This window comes from Acomys minous (genome assembly GCF_964271855.1).
Source record: "Acomys minous genome assembly, chromosome: 10".
Lineage (NCBI taxonomy): Eukaryota > Metazoa > Chordata > Mammalia > Rodentia > Muridae > Acomys > Acomys minous.
The window spans coordinates 42,293,821-42,306,802 of NC_140491.1; the positions used below are offsets into that span (position 1 = coordinate 42,293,821).

General features: G+C 41.7%; 1 protein-coding gene across 2 annotated transcripts in view; it reads left to right on the plus strand.

The window, feature by feature from the left end:
- Nucleotides 1–12,982, plus strand: part of GRB10 (growth factor receptor bound protein 10) — a 117,771-nt gene that overhangs the window by 65,333 nt on the left and 39,456 nt on the right. For both annotated transcript variants that reach the window (XM_084798323.1, XM_084798324.1), the window contains exons 3-5: nt 8,669–8,897; nt 11,793–11,876; nt 12,622–12,772. In XM_084798323.1, the coding sequence (XP_084654449.1) occupies nt 8,695–8,897; nt 11,793–11,876; nt 12,622–12,772 (438 nt within the window). In that variant the 5' untranslated portion in view covers nt 8,669–8,694. The remainder of the gene's footprint in view (nt 1–8,668; nt 8,898–11,792; nt 11,877–12,621; nt 12,773–12,982) is intronic.

Sequence of the window (12,982 nt, forward strand, 5' to 3'; positions counted from 1 at the left end):
CTGGGAGGAGTGCTGGCCTCTGGAGTGTGTTTATAGACCAGGAACTTCACTCTGCCAAGAATGCCTTCATCTGAGGACACACGCCTCCTGTACCTTCCCACTTCCCCCTAAGTTGGAGCCAAGAACCATCCCTTCTTGAGCTGACCCCTTTCAGTTGGGAGCCCATGCTAGCATTCCTACAGGATGCGCTACTGCCTGTTATGGGCCACTTAAGCCAGAGCAGGTTTTAACTTCATAGAAGGAATTACTTTTCCAGAAGTTGTAAAAGAAAGTTTAATATCCTCCCCTGCTACTTTATATTTAGCATCACAGCCCTTTTCCAATGCTTGTTGCATAAGTCTTCATTATGTTTGGTGGCAGGGTTTTTTTTTTAACTGACATAAGTATTACACATATTTATAGGTGCCATGTAGTGTTTAGTACTTGTATATATTGTGTATATTATTCACAATAGGGTAAACATATCCTTCTCAAATAATTACCCTTTGTGGTAAACATTGAAAAATATGAAATGCTTTATGAATAGTATAGAGGCAGGGAGCCTGCCTAACTTATTAATATCTGTATTTAAGTATCCTAAATGACGTTAGAGAGGTATTTTGTACTCAAATATATGTTGAATGAAGCAGTGTTGGGTAAGTGAATAGATTTTGAATTTATGGAGTTAAATTCTTGAGTGTATACAGTGTTTCTGTTTATTATGATGATAAAGGTTCCTCAGTGTCTCATTTGGTATTGAAACTTTGACTCTTTGAGAGCTCAATACCCATGAGTGGCAGACTGTTGGACCATAACCTTGATTTTCCTTTTTCAAGTCCAGTGTTCTTAGACTAATATTTTTAGGGTTGATGGAAAATGGGAACCTTCTAAAGTGACAAGTTATTTATATAGTTTCTTGTACTCAGTCTTCTGCCTGATTTATGATGTAATAGAAAAAGTAGGAATTGAAATGCGAAGGTTGAAAAGAAGCAGATTAAATTGCTAAGGAAGACTCAAAAAATACAAGGTATCTTCTAAAAGTAAAGATGGAAATTACATGGCTGAATATGTGATTTTAAAATGTAATTTGCAGCGCTGGTCTTTGGTTCTCATTTGGCAGGCCAAACCATTTTGGTAGTGGAAAATTCCTCTTTGTATGGGTCTTTGGTGTAGACTCCAAGTCACCTTAAAGACCTGGGAAGAGACTTAGTAATGGCCAGGTGCTTCCTTGCATATTATGGGAGGATACTATAAAATACAAGGAAGGCTACTTCACACACATTACTATGGGATGGTCATTGAACACTGTGTGCCAGTTCTTTAGTTTTAATAAATGGAATCATTGAGTAAAATAAGTAGCTTTCCTTATTTTTTTAATTGAACTATTTTACAGTTCCCTGAAATATAGTCTTAAAAATAAGTCTTATTAGAATCAAAGTACAAAGCAATTAATCATTTTCTTAGTGGTTTTGTTGTTGTTAAAAATGTAAGGGTTAAGAGTTGCCCAGCCACCAAGATGTCTGCCTTCAACTTTGATTTTCCCTAGACTATAGTCTATGTCACTGTCTGCCCCAGGGTATTGTGGCCCCAACCATCTGTAAGAGTAGACACACTTTCTGTTTATCTTAGTTTTATTTACTGAGGCTGCATTGGCAGGAGACCTTTGCACACCATTGTAATGTGACCACATTGAACAATTACTTCCTGCCACTATTCCAAGGAGTGACCAAACATTAAATTTGTACTAAAGATTAATTTTCTTAGGGCAAGGACCCCCATGCTTAACTGTAGCTCACTTAAAAAATATTCAGCATGTCTGTGCTCCTGGACCAAGTACAACCTGGAGAGGTCCCCAGAAAGACAGTCTCAGGCACTCTTGAACATCCTCGCTATTTGCTGAGACTCCTCCAGTGTGGAGTTTTTCCTATCGCTCTTCCTCCTGATTCGGTACTTTCTTCTTAAATTGAATAATTTTCTTAAGGATTGATTCCTCATGACATTTCTAACCAGCCAAGCTGGTGTCACCATTGGTCATCTGAGGCCATTCTGAAGTCTGATTTGCATGAGTCCAGCCCTATGGCGGCCACCATGAGCAACACCTATGCCTGCCTTGTCTCAGTGTGGTCATGGGGTAAGGTGTGTTTGAGTGGCCAGTGCTGGGCAAGTTGAGAAAAAAACAATGGTGGGCATGGCTCTCAGTTGGGGATAAAGTGATTCTTAGGGATACGTTCCCTGCAAGGATCAAGTGCATAGGTTCTGGGATCAAGAAACCTTGGGGTGTGAGTGAGCAAGAGCTGAGAGAACGGGTTAACAAAAGGCTGGAGTAGGGCTTCTGTCTATGAAGTCTAAGCATGGAGCATCGCTCCATTCTGGCAGAAGGGCTACTCAAGTAAAGCAGTAAGACAGAGACTTTAATTGACCATATGTGAAGGTATCTACAAGTCTAACTTTTTAAAAAAATTATTGTGGTTTTTCTTTTAATTTTAGGGACAGTTACAGACACGTGTGGTTGTACATGCCTATATTCCAAACATTTGGGAAGTTGAGATAGCCAGACTATATCTCAAAACAAAACAAAACAAAACAAAAACAAAAACAAAGCAAAAGCAGTCATATTGGGCTGTAGCCAATATTCAGATCTAGCCACAGAACCCTTCTCCAGTTGCAGCTCTGAACCCACCAATACCAACTCTTACTCTCTGCCCCTAGTCCCTTGCCACCTCACTGCGCTCTCTACCCTAGAGATTCCACATGGAGTGCAATCATCCACTGTGTTGCATGTGTGTAACTAAAGTTTTCACTGTGTACTTTGAGTATGAATAGTATTCTGTTGAGTTGGTATCCTGCGGTTTCTTAATTCATCCATCCACTGAAGAGTGTTTGAGTAGCTTTAGTAATATCTATATGCAGTCCTCCCTTCACTCTTTTTCTGGATACATGCAGTTCTTCCCATTTGTACAGATGAGCTTCAAGATCCCAAAGAAACTAAAAGGTACAGATGCTTGAGTTTCATGTGCAAAATGGTGTTGGCTCTTGCTCACTCACACCCCAAGGCTCATGCGTTCTGGGCTTCTTGATCCAAGACCCTGTTCACCTCTAAGAATGGGTGTTAAGTAGGAGCATTTGCTCCTATATCCTACTACTTGCTTATTTATAAAACCGAATTCCATATAAATAGTATAGGCTATATTGTGTTGTTTTAGAGAGATGACAAAAATCATCTGTACATATTCAATGTAGATGCATAGATTTTGTTCCCTCAAATATTTTTGCTTTGCTTGAATCCATGGATATGGATATGAATCCATGGATATGAAACCTTAGAGGCAACTAGTGGTAGATAAAGGTACTCATCTACTTTTTAAGAAAATGAAACATAGAAAACTAGAGTGGATTTTAATATCTTTCATCTAGTGATTGAAGATGCTTAACAATAAATTATTACTGACTCCTAGCTTCCTTTCATAGCATACTTAATTGATTGATCCCTACCCCTTCAGATTGGAACGTGAACTGTGATAGTGGCTCAATACCCAAACCTGTTTTTTATAGTGAAGTCTTGTTCCTTAGCTCATTGTTTTTAGACTTAAGTGTATTTTGAAAGGGTGTCAGTACTCATTTATGTCTTCAAGATTTTAAAGCAGTGACCATAAAATAACAAATCAGAAAACACAAATAAAGTAGCATATATTGATTTTTAACTGAATTTTAAAAAAAAAGCTTTCCTAGAACACAGGTGCTTAGAAAAGGAGGAGATCCTTTTGTTAGTTAGGATGACATGAGTGACCAAGTCCTGTCACCAGTTCTGGCCATACATTTAATCAAAGAGACCGAATACATCCTTCTGTCTCTGACTCCGCCTAAGGGGACCTTAATGACTTTTCCATTAAAGATCTCAAGCCTGGGCAAATGGCATGGTCCAATATAAAGAGTCAGAAGCTTCTCAGATAGAATGCTGTTGAGTTTTTTCTTCACAGAGACTCAGTCATTAAGTCACTCAGGCACACACTTGCTCTACAGCTCCTCATTTCCCATATAAAATCAAGAGCAAAGGCGCTGAGGGTCCCCCAGTTCTTTTTGGGGGTAAGAGGGGTCAGTCAAGAAGGGACCACCACAATGGATACATCATATATGCATAGTGAAAGTGTCTTTAAGGAGACAAAATAATTTAGTGAAGAAAGTCCAGAACCACCGTTAATCTCCAGTTCGCGCAAAAAAGACACTAGATGGTGCTGTGAACCAAGAAGTGTGTTATTTGTTAAGGTGCTAAGGTGCGCCCGGGAGTGAAATCCTCCTCTGCCAACACCTCTCTCGTCTCCTTGCCCTTTCTGATCAGCACACCCACTAGCACACCCACCTCACCTGCCTTATGAGAGACATTTGTCAGTCATGACTTATGAACCAAATGAGAATTTATTTAACTTAATTTATATGTACTTCCAAACCAAACTATCCTTGAGTTTGCTAATGACTAAAGCAAGAGGAGATGTGAATTTGAGATCAGATGACCTCAAGTATTTGGGGCAAGGTACATGCCCAGTTGGGACTGGGCTCTTTAGGGAAAAGAGGCAGTTACTAAGAGTTTGATTGGCAGCCATGTTTGTTCAGGAATCTCATTCTTAAAGATTCATCTGAGGTGAAATTGTATACATAAGGTCATTTTTCTTTTCTTTCCTAGTATTCTTTCTAAAAAGGTACCCTTGTGGAAAATTCTGTTTCATCAAGCTACCCTGGAATAGACAGTCTGAGTATTCATTTCCAGAAACATCAGTTTGTCTCATTCTCCCACTTCTGCTTACTAGCAGAAAGCTTTTTACAACTGGATTGTTATAGACCCACTCAAATCATGGGACCACAAACCAGTTTAGCAGTTAGTCACATGGATAGAAAAGACACACAAGGTCCTCACTGAGAAATACAAGCTTATAGAACATTTTCAAGAACTGAGTGTGAGGTTCACGAGATAGGTCAGTGGGGAAAGGCATCTCCAAGGATGACAGCCTGAGTTGAGTCCCACACTGTAGATGGAAGGAGGGAGCAAGTTCCTGGACGTTGTCTCTGTCCTTCATGCAAGTGCTGTGATTCACACCTTGCCATAAACAAATTAGTATAATTTTCTAAAAAAGAAGGAATATGATTTCAGTATATCTTACTCTAGTACTTAAAAAATAAAATCCACTTCTTTAAAAAATAGTTTAGAAGATTTAACTTTTAGTCTGTTTAGATGAAGTCCTATCACAGTAAAAAAAAGTTAAATACACACACACACACACACACACACACACACACACACACAAGTTAGTAATTGCCCTCATAAGACATGTTAAAGGTTGTTGAGGAAGCCATTTTAAAACTTTGGAAGTTTTCCTTTTATTCTGATGGCACAGGAATGCCTGAAGATTTGAAGATCTGGGTATAGGAGCTATATTTGATTGGTGACAACTATAGCCTAGTAACCCGATGTCATCAGATTAGCCTAATACCCTTTCAAAGACCACCCAATAAAGTGTATCCAGACAAAGAAGTTGCCTACTTCAGAGAGAGGACAGCAATCTGGACATGTGTTGCCCCTTCTAGCATCTACCTGAATAATATAAATAGTATCAGAATTGCTTCGGCTTTGCCTTTCCTACAAGGGATCAGCCCAAGCATTTACCTGTTTACCAAAAAAAGAAAGAAAGGAAGAAAGAAAGAAATAAAAAAGACAGGAGACTCCAGGGACTGCCACCAGGGGTCGGCACAGTCAAAGGCTACGACAAGCTCGGGGGAAAAATAGCTACAAATGAAAACCTGCCAGAGTGCCATTTCATTTTCTCAGAAGCTGGGGAGCGCTGTTGGAGCAGGAACCGCGCTGCCGTTGGGTTTCTGTAGGCTAGAGCAGTTGGTACCGGGCTTGGCGTATCACGAGTTCTCTTCTGTCTAAACACTTCAGCAGCTCTGCGTGTAGCAAAACTCAGTCCACGTGGGGTTCCTTCTGTCAGGGAACGGATTTGAGCTGAGCTGGGCTTCCCACCACGGACTCTGTTATTACAGTGAACTCTGTGTTTTACCCAGTCTTGATTCTTAAGTGATCTATAGACATAGAAATGCCCGGTGTGGGTAGAAGCATGTAACTGTTAACAAATCAATTGTTTGGAGAGCTGAGATTAAGCCACTGTTAGTATGTTAACTAATCCTGAGTATAGATATATCAGGAGGCATGCATTTTGGAAGTATCCTGAAGTGCCAAACTTGTGAACACTAGTGTAGTTTCTGTTTCCACAGAAATCTCCTCCTTAGCCGCCCGCCCTTGGTACCCTCCTTTTGTACATTGATCAAGTATGGCTTTAAGAGGCATGTCTCCTCAGGCAATGGCAGGTCCTGAAGGTGTAACCCCGACCTGCCCCACTGGAGTCTTGGATTTTTGTTAGACAGTCCTAGCTGGGCAAATGATCTGTGGTGGCCCTCAGCAAGCCCCTTTGTGATATCTTAGTTCTGTAGTCATTATTAATTACCAGTTCAGCACTTCTGCCCATTTAACATCTAGCTATAGGGTTAATATCTGACCATTCGGAACCTATGCTACGTCAACATCCTCCTCCTTCCTGTATGTCTGTATATAGTTCCTAGATTTCACTGCCAATCTGAACCCTTGTGTGCACCTCGGTGTGTCTCTCTTTGGCCCACAGCCCACTGTTCCCTCCTTGTCAGCATCTCCTGCACATAGCCTCTTCTTATTCCAGGAGTGACTACACCAGTCAGACATCTAGGGCTCATCACCACTATTTTCAGCAGCCTGCTATCTTGTCTCTCCTGATGATGACCTTGGAACATAAACTGCCCAGGTACACAATGGGTCACTTCTGCTACCCAGCATCCATCAGGTCTCTTGCAGCTCAAAGCCAAGTATCCTCTAGTGGGCTTTAGTAACTTTTGTTGTCACGTCCGTTAGTCTTAAGAAACAAGAGGCACCAAAGAAAGCTTTCCTAAAACACTGTAGTGCTGAGAAACAAAATCCTGGTGCACACACAGTCTAGGCAAGCACTCTACCACAGAACTACTGGCCCATCCTGTCACGTGTGGGAAGTAGAGGGGGTAGGGAGAATCTGGAGTTCTAGAAAGATCCTTGAGCCCATTTATTATTCATACTCCTGGTCAAACAAGCGTCTACATTTATTTTCAAAGCTAAGATGCTCTCTGCTACTTGCGTGATCAGGAAAAAAAAACCAAGTGCCTTCATTCCTCAAACCTGTTTCCTCAACTCGTAGACTAGTTGCCTGTTTTGTGTTGTTTTTATGAAAAACAAATTAAATAAAGCTGCTTGTTTTGTATTAGACTCTATTTAAAAAAACAGATTATACCTGCCTTCATCCTCTCAGTCTCCCAGGGCATGGGTGTATTGCTAACTCTGTGTTAGACTTGAAAAGACTTAGAACAGAAGGCTCTAATCTGTTGTCCTGAGCCTGGAGGCTTTAGGAGTTGGCTGGGCATGACAAACAGGTTCAGGAATACCTTCTCAACTTCTTCCTAAGAGGCATTGACCGCTATGAGGATAAATATCTTATATTCCTGTGACTCATAGCCCTCTATGTGGGGTTGGGAGGAGGGTTATATCTTACAACTTGGGAAGTGCTATGATGCAGTCAGCCTGGGTCACTGCTTGCCCTGGTTTTAAAAATTGACAACTATAGGAAACACTGTTTCACAGCCAACTTCCAGGTATTCTGGCTCTTACCATCTTTCTTCCTTGATGCTCCCTTAAGTATAAGAGTTGTGTTGTAATTGTAGGTATATTCATAGTGACGGGGCACCCTATGAGAAGTTGTTTTCTATATTTTGGCTAGGTAGCCTTTCTGTAATGGTCTCCATTTGTTGCAAAGAGGTGAGAGCTACAGTTATCTCTGTGTATAACAATGAGTAGAATGTAAAATGATGATAAAAACTCTCCTGTATGATCATGACCTCACTAGCACTGGGAAATTAGGTAGGTTTCCAGTACTAGACATGATTACATCCTGTTGAGATGGCTTTAAGTGAAATTAGAAAAATTGTTGGTTGCAACCAAGATAGAGGTGCCACTATTGCACTGCTATATCCTGCCATGCTGGTCATTGTGCTTCATGGGTGTTATAGCTGGGTAGGATTGTTGGTTGCTTTATTCCCTTAATAGCCTTTATAGCACCTTTTGGTATTGCAAAAGCTAATCTTCAGCGAGGAGACTTTGGAGTCAGATCCAGCTTGGGTACTCCAAGTCTTATGTCTACACTGCATGGTCTTGTTAGCAATAGGATCTTACCTTCAACCTCCAGAAAACAAGCAACCAAAGGCAACTACAATAGCATGTATTGTTCTGACAGTGTCTTGGACTCCCCTGACCAACAACTCAAAATGGGATTTCTCATGCGTGATACTGGGGTTTTTAATTAGATAATGTACAGATCTTGCAGGAAACATTGTCGTTCCAAGTGGGATTTAAACTATGTATGTGTATATATCACACGGACTTATATGTATTGTATGTAATTGATAAATAATAATGTGATTTCATAGTATTTTTAAAAATATTGCTTGGTTTGGAGGCCTGATCACCCAAAGATGGCCATTTTGGTGGAACTCTACCCACTCATTGACATTTATTTCTTTCTTTCTTTCCTTTTTTTTTTTTTTTTTCTTTTTTTTTTTTTTTTTTTTTTTTTTTATATATATTCAGAGCATGGTTTTGGGCTTCAACTGCTGATGAACGATATTAACTCATCCTTGGAAAGCCTTAACTCAGCTTGCAACATGCAGTCCGACACTGATACTGTGCCCCTTCTTCAGAATGGCCAGCAGCATGCCAGCGGCCAAGCGGCAGCTTCCAGCTCTCGGGGTGTGCAGCCGCAGGCATCCCCGAGGCAGAAAGTGCAGCGCTCGCAGCCTGTGCATATTCTGCCTATCAGGTGGGCCCAGAACTTGTGCTGTCTGCATAGACACTGCACTCTGCTCGCCAAAATGGTGATGGGCAGTGACTGTAAAATCAAATTAGATGGGTTTCTCTTAGTAGCAACTACAGTTGCCACCCTATAATCTTGGGAAAACTGATCCTAAAGCCAAGCACAATCCTAAGCCTCCTGTTGACTGTAATTTTCCATACTCATATATAACAGTGGTGAATTGTAGCTTATAAATCAGATACAATAATATGTACAACAATAATAGTAAAACAGAACAGTTATAACACTAGGGGAAGTCACATAAGTGGATCCTACATGCCTTTCCTGTTGTGATAGTGAGATGACACAAAATGATAAGATAGAAGGAAGCAAAGGGAACCAGTGTTGCAATATGTAGGCTACTGTATGTTACCAGAATATTCAAATCATGCCTATGCCAGTTAACACCAAAGAAATAAAAGTGCAGCTCTCAGAGGCCTTGGGTATGCTATGCAACAGTACAGCTTCTGGTGTGAACTCACTGCCTGACTTAGCATACTTTTTCTGATCTCCTGCTTCAGAGCAGGCACCATGACCATGCTCCAAATTCCTGTTCCTCAGTAGGTTCTATAGATCAGGGGAAATGTCCGCCAAGACCTAGTCAAAATTGTACAGTTCCAAACTTCAATCATGGTTGTGTTTTGGCCTCATCCCTAAGAGACTGAACAGGAAAGCATATCTGTGCTACCAAAAAGAGTACTGGGACCTTCAGAGAACTTCCTGGGAAGTGGCGGGTCCCTGAGCTGAGTCCAAGATAACAAAAAGGCAGAAGGTTGGGGAGTGTAAGCAAGGTACAGGCTTTAAAATGCTCTGTTCCTTTCCTAGCAACTGAGCAGAGAAAGATTTAGAAAATAGAAGAAAGGAGACATTTTGGTTTAGGTGCTGCAATCTTGCTCTTGAGAGTTGTGGGGCAGGAGTGAGAGGCCAGCATGGCTCCAGAGGTTGCACTGACCTTGAAGCCATGAAGACGACATGAAGAGAGCACAGGCCTGCACGTGATGCGGTGCTAATAAAAAGAAGGGTGCCATTTGTTGAATGCACTGTTGAGCAAGAATCAGTCCTGTTCTGCAAGTGTGCATCTTTTATAGGGAGTTAGAGAACAGAGAAGAGGAGAGTGGCTGGGTTTGTTGTTGTTGTTGTTGTTGTTGAGCAAATGCAAAGAGAGTAGTTATAGTGTTCCACAGATAGGTATGTTGAGGGGAGGATGTAGAACCCTGTAGTCATCTCTGGTTTATGAAACCAAGCTGAGGAAGGCAACTCTTGAAGCCTTTGCCTGGCTCAGTCTCAGGACTCCCATGGGTTTCAGGCTTGCATGACCAAGCAAGGATGACAAGCTCTTAATACAAGCTTGCTCCTGCCTCTCTGGGAATTCACAGATGTGTGTGCAGAAGACTGTTGTGCTTGGGACTGTTGCCCAGCCTCTGTCTAGCTGGAGTTCTAGTGGCTGTACTTTCTCAGCACTGCCTATTCTGGGATGTTCCACTCCTTCTTGCTTCCAGAAGGTTCTAAAAGGGTTCTTTCTGGTCTGACATCTTAAAGTCTTCTTCAACCTCAGAAACCACGGTTCCCTATCTGTCTCCTTTTTCCTAGGAGGTGGGTGCTGGGTGCACACTGTGGAGAGCTCCCAGTGACTCCCACAGGCTGGGTTAGCCAAGTAGAGGCAGGTACAGAGGCCCTGCAGAAATCAACAAAAAGCCCAGATACTCCACAGGCTAATTGATGGAGCAGGAGGAGAGCTCTGGAGAGGGAGAGAATTGTTTTCAGGTGGATGAGTCAGGCAAGGGTTTGGAAGCACAGACTCCTCCACTTCCCCAGTCCTGGCCATCTTGACATCCCTGAATTTCGGCCCCTCTCCATTTTGTAGCCTCAGGCCCATACTCTTTAACAGGAATCGCTTTCATTTTTATATATATATATATATATATATATATATATATATATATATATATATATATATATATATATATATAATGCCCCTTAATTATGCTTCCAGGCAGTATCTGTGAAATGTTACAGCAAAACAAAATTGATGAAGTTAAAATTTGAAATAATTTATAAATTTTCAAGACACCTTAATAAAGAAGGAGGCTTCTGGGAGCTGCTAGAACATCAGAAACAGTCCTTTCGGGTCTGTAGGTCAGAAATGCCGAAGCCAAAGCGGCTACAGGAAGATCAGGATTTGTCAACAGTAAAAATAAGCTTTCTGCCACATCGTCGAGCTGGTATAGCAACAACTTTCACAACACAGATTCCCTTCCTGCCTTGGGGGATCTGGTATCGTTAAAATCAGCGCATCATTTCCTGGTTCACACAAAACGCCTAGGCAGATCTTTCTCTGAAGTCAGAGATCTGTTGGTAAGGCAGTGGTCACACAGTGGATTTTTAAATGGCAAAGTCTCTCAGGAGGGCTCATGGATCAGGGATCTTATCAGATTGTAAAAATATTTTAAGATAATTTACTATATAAGGTAATATACAAAAGATAAGTTCCCGGGTGTGCTGAAATGGGAGGGAGGGGTTGGACATGCTAAGTGGGCTGTGAGTGGACCAGACTCTGCCCTTCCTAAAAGGAAGCGTCTCCACACTAGTCACGTCCCCTCACTGGTGGTTGGGTGATTGGGGGGGATTGATATGTGAGTGGATGGGCGGATGGAATGAAGCGTCTCTCCAGTAAATGGAGTCCGGGAGTCGCTGACGGGACACTACAAAGAAAAGCACGGGGCATTTTGCGTTGTCTTAGCTTTGATTTTCAGCTTGATTTTTCTTTTTTCTTTTTCTTTCTTTCTTTTTTTTTTTTTTTTTTTTTTTGCCATTTTCATAATTTTACACCACTCATTATCCATTGGTTAATGGTGTGACAAGTGAGCTTTGGATTTTTCAAAGGCGAAAAGGAAGGAGAGGCGACCCTAGTGAAGCGCCAAGAAGCACAGAGGAAACTCTGAATCGGTAAGGACACGCCAGGAAGAGACACACATGGAGCTTTGGTTTCCATGCTGCCTACTACTAATCACCTTGCTGCACAACCTGACTATCTCCACAGCTCAGATGAGGAAATATAAGCATCCCTTGGATTAGACTATCTACTCGGTTCAGACTTCGGGAACACTCCTATTCTTATGGAGTAGCCTTTATTCACAAAACCTTTCTTACATATAGGGTGCACATTTAACAGATGCCAACGGGGTGCTGAGCGGCAAAATATAGGTAGCATATTATCCCTTTTTTAAAGTGTTAGTCAACACCCAGGACTGATGGTCAGTCCCCAGATTATTCTCATTTTAGAGAACATAGATTGTACTCACCAAACAGCAGCTCCCCCCCTCTCTCTCCTCTGCCCCTGGCAACTACCTTTCTGTTTTCTGAATTCCACTATTTTGTGTACAAGTGGAACCTTCCAGTACATGTCCTTCTGTTACTAGATTTTATAGCATATGTCAGAATCCCCTTCCTTTATATTTTTAGATAATTCTCTTCTTAGGGCTACATGATATTTCATCGCAGGGACACACTCATTCATTGTTGGACAGTTGGGTAACTTCCCGATGCTGGCCACTGTGTGAACTATGCTGTCATGAACACAGTTGTAGCAGTATCTACAAAAACCCTTCATTCTGTTCTCTGGGGCATACACCCAGGAGCAGGTGTGCTAGGATGACATGTGTTTAACCAGTGTTTGACTCCTTCCTTGTAGGCGTGCCCAGGAAGAAGACCAGCAATTCAGAACTTCATCACTTCCGGCCATCCCTAATCCGTTTCCGGAACTCGCTGGTGGCCCTGGGAGCCCTCCTGTGGCTGCTCCCACTTCCGTGCCTCCTCCTCCAAGCCAGCCTCCTACCAAGCAGGTTAGTGGTCTCTGGTTGCAGCACAATGATGCATTTCTTTGTGGTGAAAGGAGGATGTTCTGAGATTGCCCCTTTGAGTTGGTATTGAACTTTTGTCTCATGAGACCTTTGAATTTATTGGTCAAAATTCAATTTACTAAGTTAAGAATGTGTCAGTGTAGTTTTATTATTTATTTATTGGGGTGGGTTGCATTTATGCCATGGTTGCAT